This window comes from Teleopsis dalmanni, chromosome 2 (genome assembly GCF_002237135.1).
Source record: "Teleopsis dalmanni isolate 2A chromosome 2, ASM223713v2, whole genome shotgun sequence".
Lineage (NCBI taxonomy): Eukaryota > Metazoa > Arthropoda > Insecta > Diptera > Diopsidae > Teleopsis > Teleopsis dalmanni.
The window spans coordinates 137,372,505-137,394,960 of record NC_051847.1 but is presented as its reverse complement, the minus strand read 5'-3'; the positions used below and the strand labels follow the sequence as shown (position 1 = coordinate 137,394,960).

At 28.8% G+C, this 22,456-nt stretch overlaps 3 protein-coding genes across 3 annotated transcripts; 1 reads left to right on the top strand and 2 right to left on the bottom strand.

Annotated features, from left to right (window-relative positions):
- Positions 1-24: 24 nt before the first annotated feature.
- Positions 25-7,245, bottom strand: LOC119679215 (arrestin domain-containing protein 3). The gene is made up of 4 exons (XM_038091429.1): positions 6,562-7,245; positions 1,246-1,595; positions 609-1,173; positions 25-550 (listed from the first exon to the last, which is right to left on the bottom strand). The coding sequence occupies exons 1-4, from the start codon at positions 6,671-6,673 to the stop codon at positions 228-230; spliced, it is 1,350 nt and encodes a 449-aa protein (XP_037947357.1). The 5' UTR covers positions 6,674-7,245; the 3' UTR covers positions 25-227.
- LOC119679216 (arrestin domain-containing protein 17-like) lies at positions 6,733-21,178 on the top strand. The gene is made up of 6 exons (XM_038091430.1): positions 6,733-6,773; positions 18,654-18,771; positions 18,919-19,044; positions 19,280-19,491; positions 19,670-20,273; positions 20,962-21,178. Exons 2-6 carry the CDS (start codon positions 18,660-18,662, stop codon positions 21,087-21,089), a joined length of 1,182 nt encoding a protein of 393 aa, XP_037947358.1. The 5' UTR covers positions 6,733-6,773; positions 18,654-18,659; the 3' UTR covers positions 21,090-21,178.
- LOC119679214 (arrestin domain-containing protein 17-like) lies at positions 9,778-16,093 on the bottom strand. Its single transcript, XM_038091428.1, has 5 exons — positions 15,797-16,093; positions 12,390-12,548; positions 12,121-12,335; positions 10,483-11,083; positions 9,778-10,165 (listed from the first exon to the last, which is right to left on the bottom strand). The coding sequence occupies exons 1-5, from the start codon at positions 15,909-15,911 to the stop codon at positions 9,906-9,908; spliced, it is 1,350 nt and encodes a 449-aa protein (XP_037947356.1). The 5' UTR covers positions 15,912-16,093; the 3' UTR covers positions 9,778-9,905.
- Positions 21,179-22,456: the final 1,278 nt, after the last annotated feature.

Below are 22,456 nucleotides of genomic sequence, written 5' to 3'. Positions count from 1 at the left end.
ATTTATTTTGTAAAAATCGACTGAGGTATACAGTTTACGTAAAGCACATTTAAAAGGCATATTAAGTATACAAATATACATATTTTTAATATATATGGTAATTAAGGTAAATGCATTAAAACATATCAAATAAAACAATAATTAATGTATTAGATTTAAAATAAAATAAATCAGAGATTATTTTAAAGCTAACTTCAAGCATAGAAGATATAAGTTGAGCTAAAACTTTAAGTTCTCCAACCATACCCGTCATTACCATTACTTGATGTAGATGGCATATTACCACCATTCACTGGATATGGTGGCATGGTAATTTCAGTTGGCGGTGTGACAGGATAAGGAGGAGGCAGAATACTTTGCTGCTGAGATTGCAAAAGTGGAGCACTTTGTGGTGCATCAACATTGTCTCCAGATGGTGGCGCAGTTGGCTCAGAAAAATTTGTATACATAGGATATTTTGGTATGAAATCGTCTGTACGATTATATTCGTCAGCTTCAGGATCTTTAAACTTTTCACCAATATTAGTAGCTTGTTCAAATGAGGGTGGTTCTAGAATTCGAAAATTTTTAGTAACAGTTAGTGAATATACTATAGAAGTGTTACTTACTATAGAAATCATAGCTTGGAGGTAGATCGGGACTATTGCCTGCCGGTATATCAATGTAAGGTGCAGTAGGTAAATTCATAGCAGCAGCGTTAGCAGGATTTGTGGCACTTTGTGCTAGTGGAACTGTACCTATAATAATTGGTAACCTTACTTCTGAATCCGTGTGACAATCACCGGTCTTAATGAACATCTCGAAATAGTAACGAACACTAATAATACCGCCATCTGTCATAGTAGGTGGTACTGGCGGTATGACCAGACTACCCTCAATTACACGTTTCGAGAAGCGTAAACATCGATTTGCCTGTGTATCTTCTGTCAAAGTGTTGGTGTGCTCACGTGTTTTATAGCGAGGTGAATGGGCTATGAAAGTGTAGACTTGTTTTAGTTGCAGCTCTATACCATCTAAATCATAGCCGCTGGACTGATTATCTATTTCTAATTTATATTTTATAGATTGTCCAGGTGCATACCCTCCAAATGGTAATGTAAGTACTGATATCAAAGGACCCGAAGAACATGGCCAACAGCAAAAATATTTGATGTCTTCACTTTTTAAAGGTATCTGAAAGTTTAAGCAGTAAATTCTAGAGTTTTTTGTGAAAGTTTTTTTTATTAGTATATTAATCTAACTTACCAATGCATCTGGAAAATAATTAAGATCGAACTGTTTCAGCACAGTCAGTGGTTGTTTGAACACATTATCAAAACGAAATGGTCTATTAAGTACTAATGATATTTCATAGGAAATATGTCCATATTTTTCAGTACAAGATGTTGGACATGCTGGCGGGAGTGGTATGCAGAATGTATATGTATGTGTGCCTGGTGGAAGCTCGCCAGGCGGAAATACTCTGGTTCGCGTATTTAAGTAGCTTTCATTAGCACGAAAATATTCCGTGTAATGTTCTGTTCTATTATTTGATCTTCGTGATCGGCGTTCCTCCCAACGGACTGAAGCCTCACCTTTGAAAAGTATATAGACCTCTGGAAACGAATGGAAAAATTAAAATTTTTCTGTATCAAATATTTATCTGCAATTAAAAATGAGTATCTGCTTTCTGTGCAATTGCTTTATTTTGGTTATAGTTTGGTTGTGTACGTTTTTTATTCGTTTGGACTTCTCTTGAATTTATTAAAAATATTTCCAAATTTTTTTTTTATTATATGCGAGTTTTTAATAACTTTTCTTGTTTTTTATGTGATGTATATTTTTTTTATTATTTTTTAATTCATACATATAATATTGTAGTGAATGTTTTCGAAAATTATGATGTCTCAAGAGAAATACAAAGTTACTCAGTCTTTAATTAGATGAAGTCATAGTAATACCAAGTAAATGCATAAATTTTCTTTATTAGATAAAACTCGTTGAATAACTACTTTGATGTAGTAACATAACTATATCACTTATAAATATGTTGGACCCTAAGAAAGTATAGTTGAGGACAAAGCATTCTATCTATATTAGGTGAAGATTATTGATAACTTGATGCTCATTTGTTACAAAGAAAAAACATCTTAACAAACAATAGGCATCTGTAATCAAAGTGTTTAGAACAGGTCCATAACCCAAGTGACCACTTGATACAAATCAATTTATAGTATGAATCTCTTTAAATATTATGTGTAAGCGCTGGAATTGATTTTGCACTATAATAGAAAATTTATCGATTGAAAAGAATTCGTAATTCAAGTAAAACCAAACAGTTTTTTTTAAATCCACTATTAACAATTAGGGTAAAAAAAAGTAATGGTAAAACTGTTATTTAAGTATTTAGATTATAACTGATAATTTTTTAAACATGCAATCCGTCAAAATTATACACGTCAATGAGGCATGTGTGAATATACTGAGAAGGTACAATATCTGTTATATTAGAACATGCACTCATATTTTTTTTTAATTTTTTAACAATATGTTTATATATTTTTCATTTGTTTGTATGTTTATAATAATTTTGTACTTTCCCTAATAGTGTACTGTCCATAAGAACTAAAGTAATGTGGAAAGCATTTTCAGTTATTTTTAAAAGATTTTAGATCCACTACTGAAAATGGAAAACTTGTTCGGTAGCCAACCAATCAACGTTTTAAAACAATGGAAATTTGCTATTTTATGAAGTATAATGTAAATACGAGAAGTTATGTTTTATTACTAAATTTTACTATTATCGTAAACTTTATATATACCTAAGGTATTTAGCTTATATACATATATATTAAATTCGGAAAATCAATTTTATGCATTTCCTAAGGATGAAGGTATAGCCTTCCATTAGTAAAGCGTATTATCCGCGTATCTGGTTGAATACAATAAATACTGCTTAAATAAAAAAAAAAGTCGTTCCGTCCTATGGATTCATTGCTCTATTATTCGAAATATCACTATATTTTCTTCGTTTTGCTACAAAACACATTAAAATTGTTTATCAATAGTATACTTGATTATTTTGAATATTAATTATAGTATGCTTTACATAATCAAGATCTTTTATGGATATATGTATATGATTCCTCTTAATGGTTTATATTTTTTTAATAATAAATTCAAAATAATGAAATTTACAGAAATTCTACTGATTATTTTTTTTCTGGAATAAGCACATCAATTGAAGAAGTAAACCATATGAGGGATTAAGTACTAATATCGATTGGAACATAAAGATCTTAACCAGTTACTGGTAACAAAAATGCATGTAGTATTGTAATCCAAAGCATAAACTAGCATTTGTAGAACGTAATGAGTCATGGTTGATCATCAGTTCCATGCCAATAAGATAATTTTTTACATTTGTTGGGATCAGATAAGTGTTCTATACGATAAACTGTTGGCGATCGTTAATGAATGTAACACTAGCCGTATTCGACGTATATTGCTTCATCCGAATATTACTTGTCTCAATCGATGAGCAATACGGGCAATGGTTCAGTGAATTTAAAAAAATCGCATAATAGTTATTGAATTGCATTGCTTCTAAACATAAAAATTCTTTTAGCGCGGTATTGTCTGAGGGGTAAGAAGTATATTACAATATCTGATAAACATTAGTGTGAGTAATGAGTTTTTTTCTCAAAAACATACATATATGTTCTTATTAACTTAATTTTAAGATTTTGTCGTTTCCACTAGTGATAAAAGTTATTGAATGTGAAAATTTCAAACAAATAACACAAAAAATTAAACGCTTAATTGATATATTGAATCATTTATATACATTTTATATATCAATTACATATCAATTCAGTTAATAAAAATAAAGATTTTATTACATATTTACTTCCTCAGTGCCTTTGTTTACAGCGCAGCTGTTGTTTGTTTACATTTTACATATGATATAATATATATGACAAATATTTCAACTTTTGGTAATTTTCCTTGTGGGAAATTTATTTTTAAGGGTTGCATTCAAGAATTTTTGCCATAAATGAGCTGATTTATTAATAATGGGCTCATTTATCATTTTTATAGCGGTTATAATGAGCAAAATTGCATAAATGAGAGAGTGTGAATGTACAATTAGTGCGTCACTTACTAATTAAGCAGTGAAAACATACTATAAACAAGAATATATTTGCTAAAAACAAAATTTGGAGCCATGTAATATGTTCATACAGCCAAATTTCCTTAATTTCGTAAAAATGAAATTAAGTTAATTTTGAAAGTGTTTATACTGCCCCCAATTAAGGTAATCATATGTTTTTGTTTATAAATCGAATGTTAAAAATTACATGCTTTAAATTCAATTTGTATCTGATAAATTCTAAATGTAGATTATTATAACTATGAAGGATGGTATTTAGTAGTTTTATGGGCTTTAGTGGATTTCAGGTATGTGAAATTTTATTATTTAATAACAGTTACACTTTTTCTCTATATTCAAATTTAAAAATTTGCACAACTTTCAAAATATTTTCCCAGTTTTATTATAGTCAACTGTCACTGACATTTATTTAAGAAAAAAGTCACTTTCTCGTTATCTCAACTTTATCTTTGGCTTAAAATTTATCTTACGCATAGTTGCATTTGAAATGTCACCTGAATTCAGCCTTCGTTTTAACAAAATTAAGGCCATTTTCCTTAATTTCGTTCTAACTTTAACACTGAATTTTGTATGGAGAAAACAACTTAATTTAGTTTTCGACGAAACTAAGATTTTTGCGAATTTAAGGTGTGTTAAACATAGTAATCCTTAAACATGTTTAAGGTAAACATAGTAATAATTAGAATTGAAGATATCGGAACCAAAAGTGAGAGTGGGTGATATGGTGATAAACTGGGAGGATAGCGTTAAATATCTCGGCATCACGTTGGACAAACGATTCATATGGCTTAAACATGTTCAACTGAAAAGAATTAGCTGCGCCAAAATTCTTCATTACCTCCAACCGCTATTCAAAAATGAAAATCTCAGTGCTAAGAACAGGAAACTGATATATAACCAAATAATTTGTCCGCCATTTCTATATGGTTGTGTAGCGTTTAGCAAAGCTTCAAACACTACTATTCACCAGTTAGAAATTGCACAAAGCCAGATTCTGAGAAGACTTTTCAAAGTTCCTTGGTACATTAGGACGAATGACATCCTCGGGGACCTCAAGATTGATCCCATCAAAAAATACATAAAGAAAAGAGCCCTGAAATTATTTGCGAAATCTGACAGACTTACTAACACTGCGTTATCAAATCTCAGAATGGTTACAGGTTCCTCGGGGAGATATGCAGATCTGAGGTCAATTATTGCCTAGTCTAATGAAGTGATAAACAATAATCCAGTCAAGGCGCAAAGAGAGGTTTTGTAGAAACCTCGCAGTTAATAGAGAGTAAAAGTGCTCAGGTGCACTGACTCAACTCACCTACCCTCAACATATATTTATATATAATTTGACACACATAATTCAATCTATATAACATCGAATATATCGTAATGTCAAAATAATTATTAGTTTCAAATAATTATTTTTATATGTAGTCACAGTAATACTTTAAAAAATTTAGTCACGTTTTCTACATTCTTAGCGCAACAATAAGAAACAGTAAACCCTTTTCGGTCTTTCTGAGAATTATTCAATTTTTGGCCATAAACCATTATTCAAATTTTTATTGACAGAATTTAAAAGAATAGGGAGTAGCCTCTGGCGTAGCCTTTTTTAGCGTATTGGATATAGTTTCTCACAAATATATATATACTGTATGAGGTCTCGTATGTCTACTTTACTGCGTGGAGAGTATAGTACTGAACTCAGTCCTAAATTTTTCCTTTCGCCATGGCAAACTAATTGGTCGCCACATTGACCTTAATTGCAATTATCTTATGGTGTGGATATACACAAAAGAGACATTATTTGTGTGGGTGTCCTTTCCATGTCAACTGTTACATATGTGCGTGTAGATGTACTCTTCGTACGAATTGCTCTTTGTATCCCAAAAACGTTTTCTAGTACCGATAAGCAAATATACTTTTGTTTGCTTTAATGTTTAGTGTTTCTAATCGCTTTATTTCATTTTCGAAGATTATGAACTATTTTACTAGAGCATTTCCAAGTAAAATAAAATAAAAAGCAACAAGTGGAACATAAAAGAATTTTAATAAATACGTTTTCGGCTTTTAATTGATTATTTAATGCTGTTTGAGTGTTTTTGCTACAATGAATTTATAATGAAATGCTAAAGCTATTATGTTTGCTGTCTATTTGTAAATAATATTATTTAATTTTATGCATATCATACACCAACAAAGTTCACAGAAGCATATGCGCTTAATATGATATGCTGGGGAAACCCAGTAGTTTAATAGAAGCTAAAACTTTTCAGTTATACACTAGTATGTCTTATACCGGCTTCTATGTATGTCAATATGTTTATTTTTAAAAATATCTGTTTGTAGTACACTTATCGGCAACAGCAATTATTGCTGTTGTAATTCTAGGAAAACCTGTTGCGATTACTTGCCTTTAACAGACTTCACAGTTGTGGTATGCAATTGAATGCGTCCATTTATTGTTTCTCCACTGTAGTAAACGGGGTCCGGTCGATCAAATTCAAAAACACAAGTCGACGGCATTCTTACGGTGAATTTGTTATTAATTTATATAATATAATTATACAAATTATATTTTTTTATATTTAAAAATCACTTTCGTTACGAATAAAATATCACTTTGGTAAGTTTCTTATTTAATTATTTTTAAATAAATTTATAAAACATTTCTAAAAGCTTAAAAAACGCGTCCGTTCAACTTCGACATTCTCAATTAAATGCAGCGGCGACGTTTGTTTTGTAGCAGATAGCTTTTTAGATTCTTCAATGGGAGAAAACATTATGAACTACCAAAATAAATATATACAAACAACAACAACAATGACAGTGAAAGATTCCAAACATTCTTTTTTGGCTCACAAATAAAACTACAAAAAAGTTTTAACCGAAAATGCTTCAAAAACTGACGTCATCGAAGCATATTGAGGGCGATTTCATGTTGTGTTTTGTTTTGATAACGAAAACAGAGTTGCCAAGTGCCGATAAGTGATTGTGGCTTACTTCATAAATTGTGTTTTTTTTCGGTTTATGATTAAAAATATAAAAAAGAATTTATTTAAATATACGTTATGTCAAGTTGAAAACATTTAACCAAGTCGAAAGTGAATTTAAAACAAAACAAACAAAAATTTTTTTTTATATTAAAAAAAATAAATTGTTTATGGAATTGAAATTAAATAATAAAAGAATTTTTTATTATTCATTTTAAATCATTTCTATATTTTCATTTTCTGTTCATATATTGACTAATTTAATAAATTTCGTTCAAACAAAGGCTAAAATTAAGGGACATTTCAAATGCAACTATGCGTAAGATAAATTTAAGCAAATAAAAAAGATGAGATTACGATAATTGACATTTTTTTTTAAATAAATGTCAGAGACAGTTGAATTTAATAAAACCGGGAAAATATTTTAAAATTTTTAAATTTGAATATGAAGAAAAAACAAACTGTTATTAATTTAAAATAAATAGAAAAATAATAATTTACATATCTGATATCCACTAAAGTTAATTACACTACTGAATACCATCCTTTATAGTTATAATAATCTACATTTAGAATTTTTCAGATACAAATTGAATTTAAAGCATGTAATTTTTAACATTCGATTTATAAACAAAAACATATGATTACCTTAATTGGGGGCAGTATAAACACTTTCAAAATTAACTTAATTTCAATTTTACGAAATTAAGAAAATTTGGCTGTCTAAACATAGCATACGTTTTATATGATATATTCATGATATGATTTATTCTGATGGTGTAATTACACAAAAGCACAAATTTATTTTAAAAATGTGTATCGGCAGTACTATAATTATTTTGTTTACTTAATTAGATTGAGAAATGTGCTTATTCAATTTTTCTCAAATATTCGAAATCTCATATAATCTCAGAGAGCTTTTTGAGTATTCCGTTGGCATTTGCAGCACATATAAAATATACATAACCCGGTATGATAATTAGAATTTATAAATTTAAATGATGCGCTACCAAAGACAAACTGTTTGAAATACAAAAATACAGATTATTGACAGTTCTTTAGGTGTGTAGGCATGTAGACAGTAGTTATATGAATATATATATATATATATATATATATATATGCATGTCTATGTATAAATTTTGATTTTAAATTATTTGTTATACAAATTGTTGCTTTAAACAGGAATTCGGCGATTCGAAGTTGTTTGAAGTTAACAATTTATCTGTGCAATATTGATTTTAGAAAAAACTTCGATGAAAAAATTTTATATAACAAATATAATAAGAAACATTTTTATATGCAAAACAATTAGTAATATACGATATATAATTTATTATGTCTGTCATATATAATAACAAACATAGTTTTAAAAATAATAATAAATAAGTTATATGATAAATACTGTTATGAATACTATCTTTATTGGAATGAATGCGGTTTATTAAATTACGAAGTATAGTATTTAGTGCACTATATTTAATTAAAAACTATTTTAGTATAAGCAGCTTTAGTTAATTGTATACTAACTAGATAATAAAAAAAGTTACCGAAGTCTTCTCAAAGTTCGATATTAAAAGTAAAGTTCAAACAGATACAAACATAGAAACATACGCTCTATATTCTCAACTAATAATTAAATGTAAAATAATTGTTTATTAAAATATTGTGTGATTATATATTACTTAGCTTTGTTAATACATGCGTGTCTAAATACAAATATTATAATAACCAGGGTTGTTACCTGAAATGAATTTTAAAAGGGATTTATTGGTTAAAAACGGAAAGTTTTGCGATAAAAGCTTTATCTTTTCATTAATTGAAATATCCCAATGAATCGGAATTATAGTAGCGAGTTTATCAAGACCAATTACATTTCAAAAAGAGTTTTGATTTCAAAAGTTATGAAGAATTCATATCGTAAGGAGGAACAATTTCAATTGTTCAATTTCATAGATCTAGAATTTTAAAACGTCAGCAGATGCATCAGACATACATACATTACTCATATATGCAGTTTATCGGTTTTGAGCTCTTCAGCTACGTGAAATTCTCCCCTGACGACATGCCTATCGACAAAGAATGATTGGTTTACCGAATTTGTTTGATTTAAATAGTTAAGTTTTAAATATTGCAAAAAACTAAGGCATTAGCTCACTTGAAAATGTGTATCGCGAACAAAATAAGTAAAAACACCAGAGAGTCTAGATGGCATACCTAACGTCGTAGTAAAAGTCGTAATTGCAACTTTCCCGGGAATGCAACTTTCCCGATAGCTTTGTGGCAGTATTTTAGAAGTGTCTAAAGGAAGGAATCGTATACTCATATCGAAAGAAAACAAACCATCAGAGGATCCATCTTTTCATCGACTGATTTGTAAGATGCTAGAATGTATAACATATAACAGCTTAAATTCAGACATGTAGGAAGGAAATGCGTTATTTGAAAATCAATTTGGATTTCGAAAGGCTAGGCTAGCCATAGATGCGATTAAAGTAGTAGTTGATAGAGCAGAGACTGCCAAGGGTAAAAGGTAGTGGAATATTGTGCAGTAGTAACCCTAACCCTATTATTTTACTCATATGTATTCGCTCTGTGTAAATAAAATGCGAATGTATGACGTCAATTATTTTTTATTGTAAATATTTTTATAATTTAGTAGCGAATAAATATTAAATTTTAATAGACATTAGTTACTTACAATTTTCACTATTATATAACAAAGTGATTTATATGAATTTTCATCGAAAAAATACATGGTTATATTAAATTTCTATTGGTGACTCAATAGGTGGCTTTTCTTTTTGAATTTCCTGTGGTGGTTGGGGGCTCTTCTTCTTTTTTCGACGACGCTTAACCGGTGCATTTGGTGCAGGAGTTTGGTTTGTGGCATTTGCCACTAACATATTGTCTACATCGTAGACAGGGTAACGAGGTGTAAAACGTACAGCATCAGCTTCAGTATCGGCATCATTATTAACAATTTCTGTACTCATAAACATAGCTTCTTCATATGTGGGTGGTGCTGCATTTAATAAGAAAGTCATTTTTTAAATAATTTTTTAGCAAATATTTTATAAATTACATATATATAAGAGCAAATATTTTATGAATATATAATATTCTTGATATGTACATAAGTGGACATTCAAATAAGATTTTTACATATTTAAACAAAAAAATATAATAGAATTTATATAATATTTAATTTTTGTCTAATAATTTGAAATATTTATAATTAATTCTAAAAATATTTAATATGTTATAAATTAAACTACAACTATATATCTAAATAAGTTACATGCAATATAAAATACTTATAGTTATTATAAAATAACTTACGCAATTCCATTTCACCTTCTTCCTCTTCATCATCATCATCTTCAGTTGCTATGTCGATATTGCCATTTAACAGCTCATGCGATCTGCCTTCAGCAATTTGCATGGCACACGAGGATGTTGTGGGAATATCATCGACATTCAAAACATTTACTGCGTTTGTCAGTGGTATATTACCGATAGTAATGGGAATAATAGTTTTGGGATTATACATAAAATGATTCATAACAGCCACAACACAAATTTCATAAGACACCTTCACCACTTTGCTGAGGTGCTCACATGTTGGTGGGGTAGCTGGTACACGTATCGTTTCAGTAAATGTGCGCTTCAGATTCCGAGGCACGGCACCACAATATTTCTTTATTAAACATATTGTTTCCGATGTACTTCGTATACTGGGTGTATCTGATACATAGGTAGCGCGTAAATTTAAAGCAATCAGTAGCTTTTTACAATCAACCTGTGATTCATTGTTGACTTTGGCACAGACTAGTATCATTTGCCCAGGCACGTAACCAGTTTGCATGAGATCCACATTCAAATGTACTGCTGTGCTGCCAAAAAAACAGAAATTCTCCAGTGCCTCATTGCTTGCTGGTTCCTTCATATTAAAATAGAGGTAGTGTAGTAGAGGTGATACTTGATAAAATTAATTATATACAAAATTCGAAAACATGAAATGTGAACGTTTTTTGTGAAAAACTCTCACTTCCATCACGTATCATTTTTTTACACTTGGCTTTTAAAGTGACTTAGCTATTGCTTTTCTCAAATTGGACATGATGTATAAGTTTTAAATAACAAAATGTCTGGGTTTTTTTTTGGAATAGATGTGGATATTAAATTTTAAAGATTGTCGTAGAAAAACGATGCTTGATGAGAGAAAACCTTTATCACAAAAAATGTATGTAAAATATTAGGGTACTGACATACACAGATTGAAGAAAATTTTCTTTTTAACAAAAACTTGGATAAAATTAAGGTTTTCGAAAAAATGTTTGAAATTTACCGGATAAAATCCAATTTAAATTATCATAGTCCCTAAAACCATTTAAATAGTTAATCTAACTTAAATGCTTCACTCCAAATGAATCCAAATGAATATTTGGATGAACTACTTTTGAAATATTAAAGGTCATTTAACTTTATTTTTTTCGGGTACAGTTCTCTTAAATACTTGATTTCTTGATAAATAAAAACCATCACACGTTTTCCATCAAAATCTTTTCACTTTTTTATTTTGCAAATTAAGAAACCATCACCAAACTTTCTGAGTCTTTGGGAAGACAATGTGCCATATGCAACTTTTAATACTTCCAATAAGTTTCTGCTCAGATAGTCTATTAAGTATAAGAATCTAATAAAGCCGGTAAATAATTACACAGATTCCTTAATATATTAAAAAGTTATTGAGAATAATTAGTTTTATGTGCAAGTAAAATTGTAGAAGATGTAGTCAAAAAATATTTAGTAGTTAACAGTAAAGAGCCTATTCGAACAGAGATATATTTTTAAAGAACTCAGATATATATAACGACTTTTGAGCTAAAATAATATATTAGAACTTTAAACATGAAACGTTAAATGTGTTTTGAATATGGTGAATAAGAAGATTTAAATTTTATGACCATTGCTTACCAATAGCAGTTTGCTTTCTTTGTTTAGATCCAATAATTTTAATACTGTAAAGCCCACTGTATGTGTACGATTTGTAGAACCTGAACGCACAAATGTTACTTTTGCTACATAACGTATATGACCATAGCTTCCCTCGTAAGAAGAAGGACAATTTGGAGGTATTGGACAAGCAAACTTATATGTATATATGCCTGGTTCAATTTGCATGCTATTACCTGAAAGAAATAGTTTGAAATAATCATTTATAAAAATTTTTTTCATGGACTTACCTTCATTTGAACCCACTAAAAATGTGGTCGAAGCTATATAATCTTCACGTCCATAATAGACGTGTTTTCGACCTGGTTTCACTTTGGCATCATCTATTCTTTTGCCATGTTTCATCTTCCATTGTGCTAAAGCATATCCACATATTTCAAGTTTTATACCTATTAAGGAGAGAATTTAATACTCAATGATTGCTTTTGGGAAGTATTAAACATGGGTTTCTGTAGTCTTGACTTGTTCGGTTAATTTTAAAATTGGCTTTAAACCAAATGTGTTTACAAATATTGCATGAAAGTTAGAATCGTTTTATACTTATGATGAAGACAAAAATGAAATGGCATTTCCGTACTTAAAGTTCAAAAATAGAAATATTAATTAAAATTTAAAAAAAATCCCCTAAATTTTGGTTGTTTATTATATTATTTTGTAATTATTAGAGTTAAATACTATTAACAAACTTTTGCTATCAGCAAATTTTTGGAATTATCTTCAATTACGCATTTTTATAGATTAATGAGTTTACATTGTTTCACTTTTGCTTTTATTATGATAAGATATGAACTTCACGGATTTCTGTCTCTACTGCTTGTGTTGTAAAATATTAGCTAAGCAATATTTTTAGTACATATCAAAACTAATAATATATTAACTTCGTTTACAATTTCAAATTTATTTTTGTAACATATTGTAAGTATGCTATTGTAAAAATAATAGTTTTACCGTTTTTCATGGATGAACATTTTCTTAAAATACTTATTTTTATATATAATACACATTTTTACTTTGGTTATTACTGTGATCTCAGGCATTCCTTTAAGTCTTTTAACGTGTTTTATTGCATTATTCAACTTGACAGTATCAGCATAATTTCGCACCTTTAATAGGTAAGTGCTTAACTATAAGATTAAGATACTTCTTAAAGAAAGAACCTTGAGTTGACTGAAGATCTACTAAGATATTCAGTTTATCTACGTTGCACATGCACTGGACATGGTGAAAGCAGATCTGAAACTCTTCATTTGCTTTTCACAAAGTCGTTGCGAAAATTGCTGAAGGACACATTCAATATCTTAGTATGGGTTCGTAATCGATAGTGAAGGTTCGACATTTTTTAAGTGATATTTTTATGAGATCGCCCTTCTGTTGTCAGGAAGGGTTGACCTCTACGGAGATGTCTATATATCAGTGAATATTCAAATTTTATAATTACTTTTTTAAACACAAAGATTTTAATAACAGTTTATGTCGTGATTACATCTAAATAGTATTGAGGATTCAAATTAAAGAAATTAAGTTTTGAAAGATAATTCTCTAATTAAATTTTTTTTTTGTTTAAATGTCTCCTTCAGATTTGATCTTATAAATTTTTAGATGAATCGTACGTCATGATACTCTTTCTTTCCCTTTTTTTTTATTATATTCTTTATACAGAACAAAAATTTTAAGCTTTTGTAACATAGGTACCAAAAGTACTTGTTAAAAGTGTTGAAAAGAATTTATTACAATAAGGTTATATTATTATCACCCTAGACAATTCACGATCAACTATTTTCATTCTTAAGTTCTTTATAGAATTGTAATTTTCATAATAAAATACATTATAAATTTGTTTCCAACTTTCCAAACTTCCGACCGTTTGAATACTTTTCGGTTTTAGTTGAAACAACTATAATTTTCTATTATAATTCTTAGTCCTTCAAATGTGAGAAACTCGAGGTTTTAATATAAATTTTTCAGTTTTATGAAAATTTGTATTTAGTAATTTTAATCGTTGCTAACTAATACTATTTTAGTTTATAACATGCCATCTCAAAGATATTCTGAAATCAAATTTTTCATTTATGTATGCTTAACATATTTGATCTTTGAATACTATTTTTTCACTTTCAAATTATTGTCAGGGAAGGATATCTAGGTGAGCTTGTAAAATGTATATTCTAATATAAATTTGTCAAATATGGAGCTGCCGATGACATCAATTTTTGTCTTATTTTGGTTTCAAAAATTTAATCCAAATTTAATATTCATTATCATGAGCTACTTTGCAGACCGCTTGAAGTTTTTCAATTATAGTAACTTGACTTCGGCATTTTCTTAGACTTTGAACCTTTTTGAATTTTTAGTATTGTCTTTCATTTACTGATAGTGAAATACAGACATACTTAATAGTTTTATTTATTTATTTTTATTATTTATTTTATTTATTTGTTATTAATTTAGTTATTACTTTTATTTATTTATTATTTACTTATTATCTATTAACTCCTCCAAATTTGAAGCTAAAAGTATACTAGTTAGATAGTATAATACTAGTACTAGTATAAAGGTTCTTTCATTCCTTAATTTACCTGAATTCCATTGCTTCTCCTATTAACTATAAAAAAGGTTTATCATTTTTATCTTAAGAGTTTCTGTCTTATTTCTATCCATATATTATTTTGATGAGATAATATATGAAAAAATTTATCTAATTTTAGATGGCACACTTCACACAGTTCAGCTCTCCAATTTAGTTTTCGAAACTGTATTAACTTATATTATGAACTTATATTATTATTATTAACTTTTAATCTTTACTAATATTTATAGATCTCTTTCATAAACCATTATTATAATTACTATATTTTCTGAATACCTTACAAATAATGTTGAATGAGAATTACTCGATTTAATATTCATATTAGTATACACTGTTTTTTTGTATCTGGCTACAGGTAATCTTTTTCAAATTAAACGTTTGTTTAATATTTTTTAATATATTCTATATTTCGACTTTATATAGTATATTTTCTTCTTGATTCTTGATTCTTCTTCTTGAGTTAGTGCTTTTACTCTATAATGGCTGGGTTATCTCTACCCCACACTAAGCTTTAACTAGGCTAAGAAATCATATCATTTATTTGTCTTTTAGTTGATGACGGACCTTAAATCAGCATTTCTTCCTGAGAGTCCAGAAGTGGACTTTAGGATTGTTAGGGCGGGGTTAAGTAGCGTATCAACTTTAGTGATAATATTAGTATATTTTCGATTTTATTGATATTAATTAATGTTTATTAATTAGTTCTTGCCCAGATTATGACTTTCAAAGAGAGTCGAAATATAAAATATATTAAAAAAATATTAAACAAATGTTGAATTTAAAAAAAGTGCCCTGCAGCCGAATATAAAATATATAAAAAATCATTATTGAAAAAACTGGGTCGAGAAATAAATTCAAAAATGAATTTATTTATATTGTTATTATAATACTTTCTGAAAATTGGGTCATATATGTTATATTTCACTGTTCCATAAAAATATTGTCACTCATCGCGACGTATTGGAAGTCACAAATTTAGGATCTTAAGACCTATTGAATTTTCCACATTAACCCGCAAGTCATTTAGTAATTTTAGATTTCTGTAGTTACCTTTCAATTTTCTCGCTTTACTCAACGTTACGATAACTTTACCCGTCACAGTTTGCCCGGTAAAATAGGTGCCGTGTTCATTTTGATCGAAAACAATTACGCAATTATTTGCCATATTTTGTTGACTTCCGAGCGGTTTTAACACCAATCGGACTTCATTCGCAACAAATTACAAATAAACAATAACAATAACACCGAAATTGAATTCAAAAATTGTATTTTTTGTTATATTTTATTTACTAACAAACTGGAGCTGCTGCCAAGTTTGGTAAATAAACGAGCAACTGCACAAGAGAAGCTCACTTTTTCGACTAACTCAAATTCTGAGTTTTCTAATTGTTAGACATTACGTGTGGGCAAAAAAACAATTTATTATATTTACTTATGCACATACATGCATAATTATATATACATATTTGTACATTAAATCTGTAAATTTGTTTATCCGCAGTCTACGAATCATTATCTAATCAGATATACACCTATATATGTGTTATCTTCAATTTGTATTCAGATAGCTTTCAAATAGTTTAAGCACACCACAGTGGAGCTAACCCTTGAATTTTTATATTCAATTTCTTTATTTTGATTATTTGTTGAGAGTAACACTAGGAAATCATTTACATCACTTGGATAGTATCTCTTACAATAACTTTGATTAGTCGCTCTCGACAAAATTTTCTATACAAGCTTGGCTTTTTTATTTACTCTTCACATATTTAGTTCCATATTTGCTATTCAAAATATTGACCAACATAAAAATAGATGTGGTATGAGTAACTTGTTTATTTGGCCGGCTGTTGTCGATGTAGATACATTTGCATTTATTTTTTTTAACAAAATATAAATAATAAAAAAAATTTCGTTAACTTAATTGAATTATAATGATTTTCTTCGAAAAAAATTAATTTTATAAGTGCTTCTTATTATTACTCAGCAATCGATTTATATATTTAGTATATGTGGGAGTTTTAATAAAAATAAATAAAAGTAAAATAATCTTCATTATTCGAAATTTAAAAGTATTTTAATTGTACATCAAAGAAATTTTGACTTTGATATTTTAATAACTTTCATTTAAAACTGAACATGAAATATATGGAATGTTTTTTCTAAGCATAATATGAAGACTGAGGATGAAAACATAATATATCACAGATAGCGTTTGAGACACCCACTGTAGAGGCCTATCTTCAATAATTCACATTTTCATACCAAAAGGTGAATAAAACTCTTAAAAATGAACATGAGATTGCTTTTAATATAAAAGCTTCAGACAAAGTTCGACATTTCGAGAAATGTTTATATAGAGTTTTGCATATCGACGTAGTTCAGCCTGTGGAGATGATTCCTTGGTCCGCATCAATTCTGAACCAATTAAAGCAAAGTAGGAATTTTGTTACAGGACATCATAGGAATCATAGGACGGAATGGGGCTAGACTTGGCCTTCCCTTTGATAACTTCGGCAACTAACTCTAACACTCAACTAACTCTAACTCTCAACTCTAACTACTAAATCTCGAAGAAAGGATACCAGAACACTTGTTGCGTCTGTATCCAGACCTGGCCAGAGATAAGTTCAGTATTTTGAGGGCTCCCTACTTTAACACACTCAGTGATATCTCGAGTTTTAGCATTGGCCAGACTCTTGTTTTTACAAATGCATTTGGATGGTTCTAGTTCGACCCTCTTCTACTCACTATTACGAAGAGTTGTGGATTCAAAATGCCATTCTAAGCTAATAGAGGAGAACTCGTTCCTCCCTTAACTTCAACTAACTAACTAACTGATGCAATGAAATGTAGTGAATAAAGGAGTTTTCAAAGTTTAAGCTCTCTGGATACAGTTGTTTAATAATTAATGAAAAGTGTCATGCCAATACACATACCTTTAAGAGATTAGAAATATTTTTTTCACAATTTTAAGTACGGAAGAGGTGGTTTTAGTTTTTGAGATAAAACTTTGTAATTCAATGTAATCATAATGCTGCTCAATTAAATATGTATTACAAGAATACTATCTTTAATGAATATCTTAGTCTTATGTCGACAGAAGCCTAAATTGAAACATTTTTTTACTCCTTTAAATTGTAAAAAAATAGTTTTGAAATTAAAGTGAATTTTAATAAAAAAACATATTTGACTCACTTTTTGAACTTGTAGTAATAACCAGATATAATTGATATTAACCCATTTGTGGGCAGGAACTATGAGGTAGCTACCAAAAGACTTAGTCGTGTGCTGGAAATATGGTATATTGCATATTAAAAAGCCAAGCTTATTTTCACTCCACATGTGGTTTACAGGTAGTAAACCTAGTTGTATTTCAATCTGTGACATCAACTTGTATTCTGAAAACAGGAACAGTAGAAAGAGGACGTCTTTAATCTCAGCGATATCTCCACAGGTCTTTGATGGAGTTAGGGACTTTGGATAACACATTCACTAAATAGAAACTGAAAAATCAAGTCTATCAAGTCTATACATTTATTTATTTTATTCGCTTGTTTTAAAAATTTTGTATTTATTAAATTTTAAACAAAAGTGGTTATAGTAGATCCTACAGCTCTGATTTGCTAAATATTCCCAAGGAAGTTAATCGAAATATTATATGGCGTAATGTATATAATATAAATGTTTTATTTTTTTGAACTTTGCTAGTTCTATATATTTAGAAAAATATATGTCAACACTTCATATAAAAAGTACTGTTTCCAAACCTTTCAATTGCTTTTAAATTAAAATTGTTAATTTCGTTACTAAAATTGAAATAAAAATTTTAAGAATTTAAAAAAGAATTAATTTTTCAATATCTAATGTTTTAAATTATTTAAAACAATTCAATTTCTATTCACAGATTAATATGGTTGTAAAATTTGATATCCTGTTTGAACATGATTCAGGAGTTTATTTTGCTGGACAAGAGCTGAAAGGGAAGGTTGTTATACATCTTAACAAACCGAAAAAAGTGAGAGGTAAGTTGATTTAGTGAAAGATATAAAAGATAAAAAATAGTGGTATTTATATAAGTTGCATTCCGTAATTTATATTTATTTCATTAGAATGAATAAAATGGTTTAATCAACAATTATTATAAAAAACATTTTTAAAATTTGAATTAGGACTTGAGTTACGAATAAAAGGTTTTGCTGCAGTAAAATGGTCGGAATCTGGAAGTGACAATAATTCTACATATTACGACGGAAAAGAAGACTACATAAAAACAACAACTCATTTAGTTGCTGCAAGTAAGGAAAAAAAAACTAAAATTACCCTAAATAATTCTTGTAGAGAAAAGTTTTTCGTCTCCTGCTTTTCCAGGGTTTATAGGAATATTTATAATTATAATTTTACACAATTTCTATTTTTAACCTAGAAATATGTAATTAAATTTTCAAGCTCAAATCTCAATTTCAAATTACAATAGAAAGAAAAAATTTCGAAATGGTAGATGAAATGACTAATTTTATAACCAATTTGTAGGTGATTCAACTGTATTGGATCCTGGCACACATACCTTTAATTTTACTTGTCAGTTATCTCCGCTTTGTCCGTCGTCTTTTGAAGGTAAATATGGCCACATAAGATATACAGCAAGGGTAGTCCTAGTACGACCGTGGAAATTTGATCAAAAGTACACAAAAGGTTTTACTGTTTTGGCATTAGTGGATCTTAATCGTATTCCAACTATTAGAGTAAGTAAAGTATTAATCTTTATTAATGTCCTTTTTTATTTGAGTCATTACTTAATTCATTACTTGAAGTGATTAAGAGAATTTAATAATAATGAAATGTTATAACAATTACATTTCACATAAATATATAATGTGTTATATATTAATTGTTAAAATTTATAGATATATTTTCTTATAGCTTCCATTTCATATGAACATATCGCGAACCTTCAGGTGTTGGCCATTATCAACTGGAGACTTGAGGGTAACATTAGACATGCCTCAGAGTGGTTATGTCCCAGGAGAATGTTTGCCTTTAAAACTTTTGATTGACAATAAAAGTAATGTAGCCGTGGTGTCTATCAATACAAAGTTACGCATGATCATTAAATTTAGCAGTCAACATCCAAGTAAAAAGACAAATAAAGATAAAATATCAATAGCAAAACTTTATGGTGAAGGCGTGAGGAGTAAAACAAAAAAGGAGTTTAATTATCGGATAAATATACCGGCAACACCGCCAACATCATTTGATCGTTGTGGTATTATTAATATTATGTATGAGCTGAATGTTGAAATAGCATTGAGTGGTTGGAATCTTAAGGAAACATTGTCTGCACCCGTGGTTATAGGTACTGTACCATTTAGTAGCAGCAGACAACAACAGCCAACAACGAGCAGAGCTGTTGAACAACGAAAAATGGAAACATATTTTGGTGATGAAAGACAACCTGAACCGTTAAAAATCGTAAGGAGTGATGAAACACCACAGGATGATAGTCAAACACCATGGGGAGAATCGCGTAAGTTTCTTATATATCTTATATATACTATTTTTTGGAATATATGTGCTTAAAACGTGGTAGATAATATATTTTTAAATTTAAATTGATCAAAAAAATGTATATATTATAAGAGAATTATCAATTTGTAAATTTTGGTATGCCTGTTATTTATAAGTATAAGATTGAAGGTTATTTAGATTGTTCAAATATTCTTTAATATAAGTATCTACTGCACATAAAATGTATGTAAACATACATTAACACTTCACACTACCGTAAAGAATAAGTATATTTAGTTTGTGAAGATGTTTGTAACGGAAACATTGTAGTCCATGTAAACTATATTTCTAATAAACTTTAGTCTCGTAACTTGATAATCCCGATTTAAATGACAAAATCAATTGATTTAGTAATGTTATTATGTCTTTGCGTTTATAAGACATAAGTTTTGAAAATGAAATGTAATTTGTTAGAAAATATAACGGATACACAAAACTCAAGAAATCCAAAGATTCTTCTATAATATATTTTATCATTAGAAATAAACCAAATAATAAACCACATGCACATTTATAATACCTACCTATATCAAGAAAAGCAGATTTTACAAGAATAATAATTTGTAAAAATTAAGTGATTTATAAATAATATAGAATTATTTTTAATTTGTGTGTACAGAAGTAAGTTATACAATTTTTAATTCTAGCACCACCTACTTATGAGACAGCAATGCACATGATGGCAGGAAAAATTAACCAAGAAGAACAAAACGATTATGGACCTTTGGAATTTTCGCCAAGATATCCTGTGTTTAACATACCGCGAAATACCTAATTATTTCGCGGTATGATATACTAATTTGTTATTCATATAAAAGTTGTTTAAATTTTTTTTTGATATTAATCTTTTTTAATTAATTTATTATTTTCTAAAATAAATATTGGAACATTTTTTATTAAATGACTAATTGAATTAATGCATATAATTTCAGCTATAGTTTAAAAAAATTTTAAATATATTTACTTGCACAAACTATACAAGATTTAGATTTATATATCTTGAAAACCCAAATGAAGATTCTTTATTGCCATTTTTGATATTAGTATGATCTCTTAGGATTGGCCATAGCTTTGACAAATCAACAGATTCTATGCTATTTAGGTTAGGTCGGATTAAAACGGAGTATACTAAAATAACTGACAACACTTTCACTCGGAGATATCTATTGCCCAATGTAACACCCTCAAAGTTGCCTACGAAAGGTGAGTTACACTAAATGTTGTTACACTTACTGTTGGTATTGTCAACGTTGAATCACTTGGTCTTCCAGTTAAGGTTTATTAGATCCGATATGTCTATTTTTATTATCGCTTTTATGCCAGCGAAGAAAGTTTGCCAGTCTCCATGACATTGAAGTCGCTTCATCTGTAGTCCCGAACAAGGACAGTCATTAATGAATTTTATTTCGTCGTCACCGTTGTAACTTTTACACAGTCCACTTTTCAGGTTATGCTCCAGCTAAAGCTTCGGTGCAATGGGTGATGACTATAAGGTTCTAGCAACCTCACAGTTTTCGGGATTAGTCCACAAGTCATTTATCATCACAATGTCACCTAAATAGTACACTCAATGTTGTTTTTATCGTTGAGTAGGTCTCATTTATGTACAAATATAACATCTTCTGCCCAACCCGTTTATCTTATAAAGCTTTTTAGTGTCAACTAAGCTCAAACATATATTAAGATTCAACCCAAAATTACTTAATAGACACCAAAATGTTGACTGTATTAACTTTCATTCATTATTTAAATATACTGAAAATGTTTTCCATAATAAAAAAAATTCGACTATTTATCAGAATGGGTTTTGGGAAGTACTGTAGATAAGCATAGATTCCAGTGGTGAAATTGTATGCCATTATAAACAATTATGACTCATTAAGTCTCTAAAATGAATTTTACTGAATTCGAAAAGTATTCATCATTTTTTTTAAATCGCTTACTTTAATTAGTGTTAGTGTGAGATTTATTTATACTTCAATTTTAGAACTTTATTTAAAATTAATTTGGATCAGACAGTCCAATAAGTTACTAATGACAAACGCATTTAGTTAATTTAAATGTAGAGTCAAGCTTATATATCACAGCAAAATGATATACATGTATTTAACTCAAATCAAATTACAAGTGTATTTTATTCAA